Genomic DNA, 17,969 nt, shown 5'->3' with positions numbered 1-17,969 from the left:
TGGTGAAGAGATATATCAAAGTAAAAAGCAAATACGGATGGAATCGCATGAACTCTAAAAAGAAAACACGTGCGTTGACAGGGTCAGCTGACGTTTCCATGACTTTAAAATTTCGTTATACTATTTGTTTTTATTGAAAAAAAAACACCAGAAAATATCAAAAATTATAATACCTTTTAAAGTAATACTTTGAGTCGTCTGTGCTATGGTTACTGGTGGCATCTTCGTTGTTGAAGGGACTGTATAAATACCATAAATATGAAATATAAAAATCTTAATTGATATAGACATATTATTGCAGCACCACTCATTATCGGTAAAGCGAGAACACGTTTCAAAAAAAAAATTGCTAACATTATAGTATTATCGTCATCTGTTTGATTTTAAATTTGTTTCATTATATTAGCTTTTTTCTCAGTCATGGAGCAGAAATGTGTTTTCCTCCCGGAGCACAGTAGTTTTGTATGAGTTCATTTATTTATGATGAGTTTATTGACTCAGCCTTTAGCTTTTTATGATGTGTTTGTAACTGTAGTTTATCTTTTGGTAGTTATCAATTTTTGCAACGGCATTGTCAGGTGTTTTTTTTAACCTTAAATATATTTTGGTATCTTCTGCTTGTACTTTATCTAAATACTTACCGTATTGTAGAGATGAGACTACGCTTTGCAATGTAGGTCCCTTTTCCAGGTCAGCATACGTGTTCACCATCTGTAGGAAAGCCGTTGAACCCGAATAAGTAACCACCTGTTCCAAATCTGGGTGCGGTTTGTCAGTAACCGATAACCCATGAATGACTACACCTTTTTCTCTTAATTTTTTAGCTGTTATGGTATAATCAACTCCCTTTTTGTCCACAGTTTTATCCATTACAACAAGGATATGTGTATTTTGAAAACTAGATCCTTTCTTTAGAACATATTTCATAATCGTTGAAAAGGCACCACCCAAGTCGGCCATCTTGCTTCGTGACTTTTTATCAATATTCAAAATAGAATTACCAGCATTGGTTATTGCAGTAGAATTGATAAGAATATTTGAGAATTTACCGAAACTAATAACAGATAGCTCTGTGTCTCGTGGAAAACCAGTATCGGTGGTTAACGAGTGTAAAAACTTGACAAGAATTTTAAAATCGTTCGGTGAGGTAGAACTTGATGATTGAAAGACGATGATTAGATGTCTATTGTGATCTATGTCCAATGCTGAAAGAAATAACGTGTTTATAAATATTGATGGTCAACAGTGTTGTAATCGTAAGAAGAAGATTTGGATACAAAGTATATTAAAACAGTACAGTGAAACCTGATTAAACCGAATCCTATATAAACCGATCACCTGTATAAACCAAACATAATCTAAAGTAGCGTCATATCAAATGGTATGCGTTGTTGTGAACCTGAAAAAAACGAACATCGGCTAAAACCGAACAAAATCTATGTCTCGAAGAGGTTCAGTTTAAAAAGGTTTCACTGTATTAAAACGAGAATTCCACAGGAACTGAAAATTTTCAAGTTAATTTTTAGATCAGTAATGACAGCGTCTCCAAATTTACTTTATTTTTTGCATCGTGTTTACTTCGTACATCTTCATATTTAACATAACCATTCATAACTGTTGTGCGTAAAAGTACCGAATTGTATTCAAAATTGGAAGGATACATGTTGTCCTCTACATATACATTTGTATTTTGTGCAAAGGCGGTTTGAAAATTCAATAATAATTGCCATGTTTTCCGTATTGTAAAAAAAGTGATTGGATTGATATTGTTAAGAAGTGATAAGATCCAAATTGTGTATACTCTAATGATAATAGAAAACGTCATTCACATGTATAGCGTGACTAAAAACTAATGATCTGTGAATATTTTGACAATTATGAAAGCAATAAAAAGTAAAATCACAAAAATACTGAACTTAGAGGTAAATCAATTCGGAAAGTCCATAATCACATGGCAAAATGAAATAACAAAAAACACATAAAAAACGAATGGACAAGAACTGTCATATTTCTGACTTGGTACAGGCATTTTCAAATGTAGAAAATGGTGGATTAAACCTGGTTTTATAGCGCTTACACTCCCCTCACTTTGATGACAGTCTCATCAAATTCCGTTATATTTACATTGATGCGTTAACTAAACAGACACAATAAATAAAATAGTCAAAATATGGGTACGTCGGTCATCATCGTATAACAATTTTAAAAGGAACATTTTAACAGAACACAATAAGTTAATTGTGGAAAAAGAACCAGTGGAGTATCTTGAAATGTCGATTAAAGCTCTTCTTATTATTAAATTATATATGATGCTTACACAAAATATACATACCTTATTAAAGTCTGTGTTTATTTTTCGTCGATATTTTTACATCTTCTTGAACGGTTAATATACAAAGAATCGCAATACGAAAACTTCTCGAAGTACTAGTATATATTTGTATGTTTGAATTGACTTGAAAAGTTTATGATCTGCTTATCAATCATAGTCATCAGACATCCTATCGCACAACATTTAACTTACTTAGGGGTAATAATAATCACTTCGATCTTGTCTCACCAAAAAGATTCTATTGTTAAAATCGAAAGAGTTCAGGCTATAAGTGACTACAGTAGTACTTAGAAATCTCTCGATTTCCCTGTCCAATATGTAGATAATATAACCAGTTTTCAAAATGGCCAGGTATCTTTAAGGATGTTAGGTGAAAATTAATAAATCAAGAATTTAGAATTGATACTATAACCTGGTAGAGCATCCGTAAATGATAACTAGAGGCTCTAAAGAGCCTGTGTCGCTCACCTTGGTCTATGTGCATATTAAACAAAGGACACAAATGGATTCATGACAAAATTGTATTTTGGTGATGGTGATGTGTTTGAAGTTCTTACTTTAGTGAACGTTCTTGCTTCTTACAATTATATCTATAATGAACCTTGCCCATTAGTAACAGAGAAAAATATTTGGTAAAAATTTACATAAATTTACCGAATTAATGAAAATTGTTAAAAATTGACTATAAAGGGCAATAACTCCTTAAGGGGTCAATTGACCATTTAGGTCATGTTGACTTATTTGTAGATCTTACTTTGCTGAACATTATTGCTGTTTACAGTTTATCTCTATCTATAATAGTATTCAAGATAATAACCAAAAACGGCAACATTTCTTTAAAAATTACCAATTGGAGGGCAGCAAGCCAACAACCGATTGTCCACTTCATCTGAAAATTTCAGGGCAGATAGATCTTGACCTGATAAACATTTTTATTCCATGTCAAATTTCCTCAAAATGCTTTGGTTTTTGAGTTATAAGCCAAAAACTGCATTTTACCCCTATGTTCTATTTTTAGCCGTGGCGGCCATCTTGGTTGATTGACTGGGTCACGCCACACATTTTTTAAACTAGATACCCCAAAGATGATTGTGGCCAAGTTTGGATTAATTTGGCTCAGTAGTTTCAGAGGAGAAGATTTTTGTAAAAGATTACTTAGATTTATGAAAAATGGTTAAAAATTGACTATAAAGGGCAATAACTCCTAAAGGGGTCAACTGACCATTTCGGTCATGTTGACTTATTTGTAAATCTAACTTTGCTGAACATTATTACTGTTTACAGTTTATCTCTATCTATAATAATATTCAAGATAATAACCAAAAACAGCAAAATTTCCTCAAAATTACCAATTCAGGGGCAGCAACCCAACAACAGGTTAACCGATTCATCTGAAAATTTCAGGGCAGATAGATCTTGACCTGATAAACATTTTTACCCCATGTCAGATTTCCTCTAAATGCTTTGGTTTTTGAGTTATAAGCCAAAAACTGCATTTTACCCCTATGTTCTATTTTTAGCCGTGGCGGCCATCTTGGTTAGATGACCGGGTCAAGCCACACATTTTTTAAACTAGATACCCTAATGATGATTGTAGCCAAGTTTGGTTTGATTTGGCCCAGTAGTTTCAGAGGAGAAGATTTTTGTAAAAGCTAACGCCGGACGACGACGGACGACGGACGACGGACGACGGACGCCGGACGCCAAGTGATGAGAAAAGCTCACTTGGCCCTTTGGGCCAGGTGAGCTAAAAATAAGCTAAAAATATTAATAGGTCATTGACCTCATATTCGAGATATTTGGTATTCAAAATATCCCGGGGAAAAGGCTGACTCGGACTTTTACCTAATATTTGCATTATTTGGGTCTCAAAACAAAAGAAAGAAAATCAAGAATCTTCTTAAACTTTGGTAAATGACCTTTCATGAGCTATTAAGTCTGATAGGGAAAAAATGGGTTTTATGTACAAAATATTTTACCTTGTTTTGTACGGGAAAACACCAAGGAGTCCGAACATTTGACACGAATTCCAAAACCTCAAGGTACATCCTTAACGCTTGATTTTACAAAACTATACTAATGCAGGAGTCCAATCTCCCTAACATCAGTTAATCATTTCCCTTTCTCATTTCAAGGATTTCTTTTTGTGGGGAGAAGCTACGTTTCAAATATTATTGATTAGGGCGACACAGACTTTTTGTTTCTATATCTCATGGACATAAGACGATGAGGTATGACTTCCAATGAGACAACTCTTTATCCAATTCATGTTTTTATTGATAATTAGCATAAACTATTGCTTGAAGTCAATTTAAACTCTATGTAATTGTTATCATGCGTGACTTACCAGCTGCTGTGGAGGGGATAATAACAGGTGCACGTGTTGTCACTGGTGCACGTGTGGCGGGTGGTCGGGCACCTTCCTTCTGTACTAAACAAATTAGTTCAATGTTTATGATATTGTTGTGATACATAAAATCTATTTTAGTGATTTCTTACGAATTCCTAATATTATGTACAGTAACTGATTTTGCCTGTTTTCTAAATCTTAATACTATTGTACGAAAATGATGAAATTTAGACTAAATCAAAACATAACATAATATTATACTCTATCGTTTTTTTAAATATCTTAAATTATCTGAAATTTTGATAGATACATTGAGAAGGCAAGCTATCGTATGTTTTTATTGAAAAGGTTGGGTTATATTTCGTACAGCACATTCATTAATTCTGTTCGAATACTTATTTAAAATCAATGTCTTGCTTTGTTAAGAAGAAATATTTGTGCACTGTTAAGATATTAAACAAAAGAGAAGACAAATATTTAAATTACATTTGAATTAATTTTGTTAATATTTCTAGCTCAATTATAATTATGCGTAACTAAATGACATTAAAATATATTGGTAGATTATGGTAGACTTTTTTAAAATTTATTCTCTATTTCAACATATTTTCTCTTTATTACGACTTAATTTTCATACTTTTAATTTATTTCCACCGTTAAACGAAGAGAGTTCCAACTTTCTACTTACATGCCAAGATCTGATTTGAAATCTTATGAACATGAGAATCTCCTTTGACTAAATCGAAGTATGATTTAGCACTTTGATGATAAGTATCTTGTGGTTGACTAACCATTGACAATAATTCATTATTGTCGGATTTTGAAACACCGACAGTGAATACTGTCACTCCCATATTTTTTAAATTATTTATTTCCTGTGAGGCGGCATTCGAATCAGATGAGCTAGCCATATCCGTTACTATGACTACAGCTGTTGGTACTCCTTCTGACATTCGAGAGCCACCACCTTTCGATAAAGTCTTTGTTCTGAGTAGCTGAAGGGCAGCTGTTAGATCAGCCTTACTGTTCCTGTAGGGCTTTGGTTTCATTTTTTGAATAGCCTTTCTTAATAATGATTTCTTGTTGAATTTATTCAATCCAAAAACTTCTTTAGCACCTGCTCCATAATTGATAACAGCTCCCCTTGCAGAACCTGAATCTACTTGGGATTTTTCGAAAAGTCTCGAAATAAACAACTTTAGTCCTTTATTGAATTCCTTAGATTTAAGTTTGTGTCCAGCGTGGAACAAAATGACGACATCTGCACTCTCGCTACCTAAAAAGACAAAATTATCAAGTTAAGTAATGATATCATTAAACCCACTGACCGAAGTAAGGACATATATGTTCGTCCCTTTTCGGCAAACCGCACTAGGGACATAACATGTCTCTCGTAAGAATGCTAAGAGGACAGTTTCAAACATTTAAATGTAAAGTTCAACTTTTCCGCCGTGATACTAATTACAACTATAGGTCTGGATCCTTAAAAGAGGGACGAAAGATACCAGAGGGACAGTCAAACTTATAAATCGAAAACAAACTGACGACGCCATGGCTAAAAATGAATCAGTCAAACAGACAAACAATAGTACACAGCCACAGCATAGAAAACTAAAGAATAAGCAACACGAACCCCAACAAAAAGTAGGGTTGATTTCAGGTGCTCCAGAAGGGTAAGAGGATCCTGCTCCACATGTGGTACCTGTCGTGTTGCTCAAACAAAATAAAAGTAAAAAAATAACAGTAAAACTACACAATGCTAGACACTAAATCAGAAAATACGTTGTCTATAGGTTATCCGACATCTTTTATTCAAAATCTTAAAATTATACCACGCACGACATGGTGTTCCCTATACTTTACCTAATGGGTTAACAGTCTAAAGATGCAACAAAGGTAACTCGGATAAGAATTACATTATATTTATTAGTTATCTATGATTATTCGAACGAGAAAGAGTTTGGCGTGTATAATTTCAACGGTGATCGACGGCAGTAATATCGGAATGAGATGTTACAAAGAACCTCTCTACTGTTTTAAAATAAACCATAGATAATCTATGATTCGCTAATTTCCTCATGAACATCAATGACAAAGGCCTATGACGTCATGAGTTTTTTTACTTGCCGGAAGTAATAAGGTGCGAAGGAAAATTTAAAACGTGTTTGACCAAGATCTGGACATGTGGAAATTTTAGTGAAGCAAATCCTAGAAATTATGATAAAAAATTAGATGTGTAAAGATTGCAAAATTGTCAGTTTATTTCCTTTTTGTTTAAAATTTACATCGAATCAACATTATTGAATTATATGCATTATCAATGTTGATCTTGTTTAAAAAGATTTACAATTTTCATTATAATTGTTATTTCATTATTTTATTTAGGAATTAATTGAAGAATTTTATCCTCATTTACACTCTTCATTAGAATCATTGCTGGATATCGCAAAAAAAACAAAAATTAAAAATAATAACCACGCAATCTCTTTGCTTATTTGGGTAGAAAGAAAATTCAAATCCTCTGGCAAAAATCTGATTTGATCGGTGAAAGCACGTGTGATGTCATGAAATAGTAAGGTCCTTTACGATAGACATTTCAGACAACCACAAAGTTATACCTTTTGTTTCAGACACATAAAAAATGTATAAAGTGTTGTTTTCACATTTTATACCTTTGAAAAGTTATACATTCAATAAACATGAAGATCATCACGTTTTATTCATTTGTTTTGCATTTTTAAGATATTAAATGTACGAAATTATATTCAAAACATATATTGAAAAACAAAATCGCGATTAACCCTATAAAGTAACCCTACTAATTTTTGCTAGCGATTTGTTTTTGTGACTTTCGCTAGTAGAAAAATAGTCGCGAATATGTAAAACTTAGACTACTACAACTAGAAAATTTGAGAATCGTGATTAAAATCACTGCGAGATTTTCTAGTAAGGGCCACACGCGAAAAAAAAATATCCGCGAAAATAGATTATTTTTCAGTACTTACAATTGGATATACTGTTCCAATGTGAATACTAAGTGTATTGAAAAGAATTGTATATAGAATATAAAATGTATTTGATATATGTATATATGGGTCTTACCTCGAGTGAGTTTCCTTTTCTTGGTTACATAAAGATCCCATGCTCTGGTGCAAACAAGTCACGTGTGAAAAGTGCTCGGTGTAGCTAAGTGATAATTGCAAAAGTGAAAAAGTTCAAGGCAAATCGAAAGTGTTGACTGGAAAAGGACTGGATTGTTTATTCGCCGTTTCAGAATCTAATGCATCCTGGGTAATATTTTCAAACGTGTACATCAAAACGTCCTGATTGGTTACAAATGTCATAAACAATGGAAATTAAACCAATGACGTTGCGTTATTTTAATTTTGGGGTACGAACAATGAAATAATCCATGATTCTTTAGATTCTGAAACGGTCAATTGTTAGGGAGGTTGGGATCTAAATCTTTTATTTCATATAAGACACAGATTTTTTAAGAAAAAAAATGAATGACAATTCATAAACCCAGTTGGGATATATTCTTACATTGTAACCCATATTTGGTAATAGAATATGTTGATGACTGTTTTTATTATGTACATATTGATATTCTGAAATGATGCAAAAAAAATCACTTTATTTGAAAGTTTTAAAAGTTTTCATTCAGGTCGATGAATATTTTAGAATCATTTCGATATAATGCGCATTATCGGGTACAAATCGTCGATTTATTAGGGAAACTACCATCTTTTTTAGTTTTTATCTTTAAACAATCTAAAGATATATAAACTTTATAAAAAGTGAATTCAGATATAAACAATTAAAGGTTCTTGTTATAGACAGAAGTTTCAATACTTAGAGGGAAAAGAAAAGATGTGGTGTATAAATTCAAAAAATAAAATCTGAACTTTAGAAAGAAAAAAAAGAAAACAAAGGTTTTTTCGCTAATATTTATTAGAATGACAAAGTTAAGGTGGTAACAAAATTATTAATATTTCCTCAACAATAGAACAAAATTTAACCGCTCAGCTGATTTGAAAAGCGTTAACTCCCCGAAGTGTAAATCACCACCATAAAGCTCTTCCAGTCAACACTAATAGTGCACTTTCAACATGCAAAAGTGAATAACTGTAATGATCTAATCTACTTCGTGCAAGTAGAAAAAGGGGTACTGCAGACGAATATATATAAGTGCTGCAATCTCCCTTTGTGTCAAATAATACCCTTTCTTATCTGTTTAATTCCATTCACACCTACACACAAACACACACATACACACAAACACACCCTCATCTAGCGAATCATTGGTAGGTTTTTGTCGAAACACATCCACACGCCTTAGAGCCACCCGCAAGTCAACAATAACAAATTTGGAGCTAACATTTAAAGGACAAGAATATTTTAAGGTTCTAAGTAGATAAATAAAACTTCTTGTTTAATTCGTGAATGAATTTCAAGAAGAATACTCAGTAATTATTTTAATCAAGAATAGTAATTCTTAACATAAGTTTTGCTTAGAACCTTTATTTGAGGCTACGAGACTTTACGAGACTTACAAGAAAACACACACATGACAACACTTTTGTATGAACGACACAAAGAAAGAAAAAGGGAACATGCATACATAAATAGCGCATGCGACCTTGTATAATATGATATATCTTTGATTCATGGTTGTCCACCCTTGATATATTTTTTTTCATTTGTATTTCATAACAAAAAGATTACATAAATTTTCCTGAACCACTGTTTATATTCACATCATTTTGACATTCGTCACTACTCGGCTGATTCCGTACCTCTTGGAGAAAAGGCGGAGTCACCCAAGGCTTGCCGATTATCCATTTTAAATATCATTGCAAACATCTTCAGATTTTTTTATTTAAAATATTGATGCAAAAATATTTTTAAATGCCAAAATTACCATTATTACATCTTTAAAAATCGGTCTTTTTGTTAAAAATCAGACGACGAGCAAACTTTGTGATACAGACGAACATATATAATACATGAAACTCGACGTTTTTTTTATCAGAATAGATAACATGAATCAGGAAAAGAAGCTGTACAAATATAGGTCTTTCGAGAAACTCACTTTCGAAATCCCAAATCTTATTTTAATAAAATTTCAATAAAAACCGAATTATTTCCCTTGTTGGGATTTCTACCTGTGTAATAAATGAAGAGACAGTTCTATATAACTACATCAGTAAAAAAAACTCTTTAAAATTATAATTTTAGAAATATTAATGATTCCGGGATTGAGTTTCTCGTAAGGGCTAAAGTATTTCATTGAAGAGTGAAGTTTTAGGTTTATCTTATAAATTTGATATTCTCGGATCTTGTGATGGATGGAACAACCACAAATTTATAAACATGTAAAACATATAGCATGCACATATACTTACTTTGCAATCTAGATCCTGAAATTACAGAAAAACAATAATACATGTTAATTTAACTTGACGCACCAATTAACTCAATACAGATGATTTGTTTAAACGTGGTCTTATTTTCAATTCGTCCTTTTCTTTCATTTTGTTAACACTCTTTTATTTTATTAACAATCTTATATTTTGTTAAAATTCATTTATTTTGCCAAAAAATCTTTTACTGTTCAAAATTTCTTCTTGAATATAATTCTGAAAAACCGTTAGGCTCCGGTAGCTATTTTCAATTGCTTAAGCCCCAGTCGCACTGTCACGTGCTACTACGTTTTACAATGCTACGTTTCAACTACGTATTGAATAATAATGTTCCGTTATTTTGAAAGTTATGTTTTACTAGGTTTGTCACGTGCGACGTTCTGATCACGTTTTGCTACGTAAAGAACGTGTAGACCATCGTGTCCATCACGCATGTCTACGTTTCGATACGTAGTTAGCCATTTTGTTACGATCCGCTTAGATTTGATACGTATTTACAAGGTTTCTACTTCGTTTCAGTTTTCGCTACGTTTGTTGTTGAATTTTCCGCAAAACATAAGGGGCAAGTCCCGTTTTGAACCAAGAATCACTACGTTTTGATACGCTTCTTTACGTATATTCCCGTTTCGCTGCACTTTCAAAACGTAGTAAAACGTAGCTCTTGATACGTGACAGGGTGACCGGGGCTTATAATAATACCGAACCTCTCAAATTGTAAAAAACCGCACAATCTTTTATTTAATATACAGATCCAAACACATCATAAAGATATCTACAGTAGTTCTTGCCTTCCCGAATTCTAAAGGCTGGCAATTAGTTCTCACTTTTTAATCTTTTTCCTCCACTGTAAAGAAAACTAACTCTTCTAGCTTCGATCTGATAGTATTTAAGTTAAGCAAATCTTTCTTACTGAATTCATTTGCTCTTAACATGAACAAATATGGTAAAAATAATAACACTTCAATATAATTACCTGTTGGAAAACCTAAAGGAACAAAACTTTCCGGGATTATAGTTTCCTCAAGAACGGGTCTTAAATCCAATTTACTTACTGAAAAGAAACAAGTGAATACATTTTGTTAATAATTCACTGATTGATTCTTATAATTAAATTATCCACAATATATTTTCGTTCACATTATGTTTTTAACAAAAAGGCAATGCTGGCATCACTTACTGTAAACCAACTTATTTTCGCGAGCGATTTATTTTCGCGACTTTTGTGAGTAGAAAAAAAAACGCGAATATAAATCGTCGCGAAAATGTGAAACTTGAATCTTTTCTCCATTAACTAAATCATATAAATTTGAAAATCGCGAAACTAAATAGCCGCGAAGCGGACTAGAAATGGTAAAACGCGAAATACAGTATCCGCGAAAATAACTTGGTTTACAGTATTACTACACATAGGTTAGTTGACAGTCACTTACTTGTGTCTGGACCATAATCAAAATGGCGATCAAAGATTGATAGGTAAAAAAATATGGAATGGTAAATATTAATCTTTATTTTGAACACATGCTATGTCCGCTAGAATCGAAAGAATTGGTCCTTTTACAATAGATTATGGTCCGAATACAATTGACGCCATTTGATAACAAGCCAGTCTGGTTGAAAAAAAAAGTTATATGTAAAAAAAAAAACAAAGAGAAACCAATTATTGTCTTTTAACATAATTTCAAAGTTTTCCTTAAATTTATTTTAAATTCCAAGATAACAAAATGCAAACAGATTAATTCCAAAAATACAGCCGTAATGTTAAAACAAATGATGATATGATAGGACGATGATATGAAAGTCTGTGAAAACAAAAAACAACATGTAGCTGCTGAATATTTCTACCTTTGCTGCTTAATCTGCTGTGCTGCCGCGCGGGAAAACTGCAATTACGAAGATGCCCATACATGGATATATTTCTGAGATATTCCAAAAGGAAATATGCAACTTATCATTTTTTTAAGTTAAACCCTTCATTAAAGCATTCGGGGCACTGTATACAAACCTAATCTTATTTCAACTCTAAAAGACACTATATCAAGTTCACTCTCCGATTAGTGATTACAAGTAACTTGTACTTCAGACCTGTATTTCTTATGGTAAGGATGAACAAGTATTTATTGCCCATAATTGAACAAAAAGTTCTACGCGAAACATGAAACATTTATCGATCAACAATTGACAATGGATTTCGTTTAAACACACCTTTAGAGCAATTAACGAAAATAAAAACTGTGCAAAATCATCAGCAATCAGAAAGTGAACTTTCAACGGTATTTTCAGTTAAAGAGTATGATTAATCATACACATTTCTCTAATCTAAACATACAAGATGGAATCCGGTCTTGCAACCTCGTTGTCAAAGCAGGAAGTTGAGCTACGTCATTTAATATGTAACTGAATTCCTGATTGGATGCGACAGAAACAACCTCGTTCGGATTGTCGAGGCCGATTCCAATTGTAAAAACAGTGGCGCCTGCGTCTTTCAGTTCGTTACTTGCTTCATCTATTCCATCAACGTTTATATTGGAATTCGAATCAGTAATAACAACAACTCCATTTGGAATGTCTTGTCTATCGCCCGCTGAATCTGCTAGCATCTGATCCCTGACAATATTTATTCCTGACGCAAGATTGGCTCGGCTAGATTTAAAATTAAATGGAATTTTTTCAATGGCTTCGACAACCTCCTTTTTTGTGCTATATGCTTTTAGGTTAAATATTACTACGCCGGATTCACGATATAGTGCGGCTCCAACACGTACTAATCCGGAATCGATATCTGCCCTTTCAATGAGTGACGTCATAAAGTTCAATACTTTCTGAAATTCTGCTTGGTACATATCATTGGAAAAATGAAGAAGGAAAACCAAATCTTGTTCGTCGCTATCTGTAAATATATTTATTGATACAATATCAAATATTTTTAATCGGGTTCTATTTCATTCTACATCATTTACAAAAAGCATATTTCAAATAGCAATATATCAAGCATCGTATCAGTTTCTAATGAATATACACAAACATATAATTTCAACTTATATGAAATGAACAATTTTATATATAAGCAGTCAAGAATAATCTAAAGACATATCCAGCTATGTATATGAGTAGCATTTAGGAAATTATCAATATACAAGGATTTAGTCTAATAAAACAATAAAAACAAAGGAGAGAAAAAATCTATTTTTGTTTGTAAAATATATTTATCGACCTTAGCCAAGGATATACATGCGATCTATCTTCGCTAGCAAAGAGGTCAAATATTATAATTCGTTAGTTTCTGTTGCTGACAAGAAGTCACCTGTGGCCGAGCTTCGGTGCTAAAAGTTCAACAGCAGAGAACAAAATGATAAAATAAAAAGACCTAAGTTTAAATCAAATCCGGACAAGAGATGAGAACTTTGCTTGAAGCCGATATTACCATTAATTAAAAACAATGCTACTGGTCTAAAGAGATTACTACATTTCTTTTCCAAAACAAAATACTTTCAATTTTTCTGTAAACCAATAGTCAATCAAAATGTTGAAATGGGGTCTGACAGTTGTTTTGACATTCTAGGATTATGTTTCTTTTCATGATTGTGTTGACAAATGTTAGCTGCTAATAGAAATTTCGAACCAAAAGATTCTTAATGATGAGGTTAATTTCATCTCTACGAAGGTTATAAGCATACAATCATGACTTTTTTTAGGTTCAGTGATATATATGTCGTGGCCATTCCCGTTCTCCTAACCTCGCTTTTGACATGAACGAATGCACTGGAGTTTTGGCTGTCCATTAAAACTCGACGGGTATCGTGTATCTGTTCGAATTTTTGCCAGCAAAGGGATGAACTTGTATCTCGTTATAATGATGGCCAAGACCGTTATACGTTTAACAATTATAATTATGTTGTTAGTCTTGAATACGTAATACAATGAGTGCTAAATAAAAGAAAAAAACTAAACGTGGAATTAAATTACACATAACACGAATGAGTATAATAGCAAATAAACGTTAATTGACGTGATTATGACGTAAAATGTACACCTCAAAATACTGACGTCATACCGAACTAACCTTCTACGGGTGTTAAAAAGGCAGCAGACGACACTGAAATAAAACAGGCGTTTACACTTATTTTGATTTACTTTCAATATTCAACGCAGTAGCAGTTATTGATTACTGTAAAATTTATGATACAAAGAATGTAATTTATTCTGACTTTTCAAATTTTATTGTTTTCTCTTTCAATTCAATGGATATATAGAAAACATTACAAAAGAATAAAACAAGTTTATAATTTATTTATTTTTCTAAATGAAGTGAAAAATTAGGAAAACTTTAAATTTTTGCACATTATCAATGAAAAATGTTGTTTTACATTAGTTTTTACACACTGTCATGAGAATTTTGTAAAAATATAGATATTGAAAAACATTCCGACTCACAGCGACATATTCGGCTTAAAACTTTATTATTATTCACAGGAAGATCTTTCATTTTGTTTAACTTGAGAGAATATTTATCAGCTGGCTTGTTGGCAATGTCGTCCAAATAACTTGAATCGAATTCTCCAATTGCAACAACTACTATATTAACTTCAAACTGATGAAGCGCGTCAGCCTCTTGTTTTGTTCGATGTACATTTCTATTTGGCTTCCCAGTGGTAAGAAGAATAACAATGTCAGGAGCGTCGGTTCTGTCGCCATACGCTTCAAAGAACACCCTGCGTCTAAGTATGTCAAAGGCGTCTGCCGTGTTTCTGTCACCAGGGTAATAGAATGCATTGCGAATACCTTGCTGTATTTCAGCCATGGTTTTATATTTGTTCAGTAGGAAGTGCACATTTGCGCCTGTGCTAAATGTAACCATAGCAACACGAACCGCTTCTGAGTCGATGTCAACGTATTGTACTAGGTCTAACAGGAAAGTTTGCATTTCTAAAAAAATCTCTAGAACTATTAACTGATGTATCTAAAAGGAAGACTAAATCCATGGGTTTAGAGTCGCATCCTACAATAAAATCATGCAAAAATCAAACATGCAGGAAAATTACAGTATACAGTGAAACCTGGTTAAACCGAACGTCTTTTGGGACTTTAGATTGTGTTCGGTTTTAGCTGATGTTCGGTTTTATTAGGTTCACAACTCATACAATTTGATATGACGGTGCTTAAGAAAATGTTTGGGTTATACAGGTTTTCGGTTTAACCAGCTTTTACTATATAAGTAATAAATTCAAATTCATAACTTTGTTACGTATATTTTGTCAAGCAATGATAGATTAATTGTCCACCACTTGAGCAGTAATCCTGCAGAAAGACTGTTTTTCACCTCAATAAGTGTCTGCCTGTTTGCCATTTTCGAAACAAAGAAGAATAGAATGCGATATATTCATTCGGAATTTTCAGTTAAAAAACTGTGAAATGTAGTTAAATGTCTTTTGCATTTCCTTCAAACCTAGTTGACCCAAGACAACAAACCCCACCACTGGCCGATTGGGGAATAGACATATGATCACTTTTGTCTTTTCGACAGTAAAACCTTGACAAAAATTGGGCGTCGTTGCAGGATGGAGAAGTACACACCCAGGTTTGGTAAGGATAGAAACATACATTCTATGCACAACCCTTGCAACAACTCTCTGATGAATCCGTAGGTGGCCAGTTGCAACGCAAAATATACAATACCCAATATACCATTATTTTCCAGCGACAGTTCAAATTTGTAATTGACCTCTATTACAAGACCTACATAGTATATTGATTGTCAATTTGTTTTCGCCCTAAACATGACTTATGTCATAAATATAAGATCAATACTATCTATATTGCTTTTCATCATAACAAATATAAATTCTATAAATACAATGTAAATATAATCTTCTCTGGGTATCGCTGAAATTTGGACATACACTATGTGTTCTCCTTTCAATATAACTTGATGAAAGACAATATATAAATTAGTTTATAATGTATATCAAATAAACGTATAAAACCATTTGGATGGTCAGACCACAGAAGAAGAATTTTTGTTCAGCTATTTACTGTGTGCTTGATATAGACATTATTTATGGCAAAGTAATGAATCAAATCAAAGAGAGAAAAAAGTTATTAATAGAACAATCTTGTCATTTAATGATATCTAATTTGACAAGTGTATACTATGCTTGTATCAAAAATAGATTACTATAATGAAGAATAACTAGATCATGTTCTTCGTTTGCACTAAAGGAAGGAAAATCTTTACATAACTTGAGATGTTCAGGGGATATTTGAACCTTCGAGATATATATAAGTACGCTATAAATTAAAACGCTAGGTGTGTTTTTGCAGTATCAATTATTAGTCATGATCAACCCGAAACAGTTGAAAGCCCATATGGCTAATGACTGTCATGTTATATCGGGGCCTTTTATAGCTGACTACGCAGTATAGACTTTGCTCATTGATGAAGGCCGTACGGTTACCTATAGTTGTTAAAGTTTGTGTCATTTTGGTCTCTGGTGGAAAGGTGTCTCATTGGCTATCATGCCACATCTTCTTTTTTTTATATTGAGGGGCACTGGGAAAAATTCAAAACTTCGAATCCAATCTAGCTGCATGTAAATCGTATAATTTCTGGGTGAAAATAAAAACCCTTCATACCTGATGTTATGTTTCCTGGATAAAATTACATAACAGGAATGATTCTCAGGAATAACGTTGATTCTGATGATATAAAATAGCTTCAAACTTTATGGGATGTTTACCTAATGCCTTTTATTAGTAAGAGAGTGTTTTACTTCCTGTTTTCGAATTCATTGCATGAAAATTTGACGTGGTGCCAATCAAAAGATAAAACAAACCCAGCCACAGAATGGTTTGTATTAAAATTAAACCACTTATAGGTACCCCTTGAGTAAAAACCAATAAAATACCTTTATATCTGATCTTATTTTGGATGATAAAATTACATAACAGGAATGACGTCGATCTTGAAGTTATAAAATGGCTTCAAAATTTATGGAATGATTACCCCATGGTTTAAAAAAAACTGTGCAAAGAATTTTATGCTTCCTGTATTTATTGCCTGTAAATTTGAAACTTGAGGTTGGGCAAATAAAAAGAAACACAAACACAACCGCAACATGTTTTCGTATTGAAATTAACCCACTAAGCATACACATTGATTGTTACATGTAGGATTGAATATACAAGAACATACAATATCACTAGTAGCCAATGATAAATGTGTAAATACAGTACTTGCAACCTTAGGCGTTACTGTTTGACGTGAACTTGACTGATCGGTGAATGATCGGTGACGGATGTTTGACTGATCGATGACTGATCGGTGATCGGTGACCCATAGGATCCGTCAGATAAGTCAAATAATCTATGTGGGAGTTACCGTAACAACGGTCATCGATCGATCAGTAAATCAAATTTATGCACGGATCGGACGGATACGTATATATTTCAAATTCTTATGTAAACCGAACTCAACAGTGTTTACGATCCATGAACGCGGACCTCGACGAAGACACCATAATTTACACGTTAATGTGGTTGCAATAAAAAAAGTAAAAATAGTATAACAGTTATATTAGATGCTTAATTAAAGCCTTAAATTGTTTCTGTTGATTAATAGTTTTGTATTAAATATTGTAAACATTAGAAACATATATAATACATAATATGTCTCAGTTAATATGAACTTCTACCTACGAAAATGCCGATAATCCGCCATTGAAGTTTTGAACTATTATTTTGTGGAATAAGAATGCAGTTATTTAATATTTTGATAAAAATTATCAACCGCAATATGATTTCAGTACTTTTTGTTCTTCAGGATTGGTTGTTCTTCATAAATTATGTTTACTTTAGGGAAAAAGAT

At 32.8% G+C, this 17,969-nt stretch overlaps 1 protein-coding gene across 1 annotated transcript in view; it reads right to left on the bottom strand.

The window, feature by feature from the left end:
* The window catches only part of LOC134694060 (collagen alpha-4(VI) chain-like), a 110,656-nt gene that overhangs the window by 12,224 nt on the left and 80,463 nt on the right, over positions 1 to 17,969 (bottom strand). The window contains exons 6-12 of the mRNA XM_063555056.1: positions 12,435 to 12,995; positions 11,082 to 11,159; positions 10,091 to 10,105; positions 5,371 to 5,958; positions 4,680 to 4,763; positions 642 to 1,205; positions 174 to 239 (exon numbers count right to left, since the gene is read on the bottom strand). Of these exons, the coding sequence (XP_063411126.1) occupies positions 174 to 239; positions 642 to 1,205; positions 4,680 to 4,763; positions 5,371 to 5,958; positions 10,091 to 10,105; positions 11,082 to 11,159; positions 12,435 to 12,995 (1,956 nt within the window). The remainder of the gene's footprint in view (positions 1 to 173; positions 240 to 641; positions 1,206 to 4,679; positions 4,764 to 5,370; positions 5,959 to 10,090; positions 10,106 to 11,081; positions 11,160 to 12,434; positions 12,996 to 17,969) is intronic.

This window comes from Mytilus trossulus, chromosome 13 (assembly GCF_036588685.1).
Source record: "Mytilus trossulus isolate FHL-02 chromosome 13, PNRI_Mtr1.1.1.hap1, whole genome shotgun sequence".
Taxonomy (NCBI): domain Eukaryota; kingdom Metazoa; phylum Mollusca; class Bivalvia; order Mytilida; family Mytilidae; genus Mytilus; species Mytilus trossulus.
The sequence above is the reverse complement of the archived record's forward strand: the minus strand, read 5'-3'. Positions and strand labels throughout refer to the sequence as shown.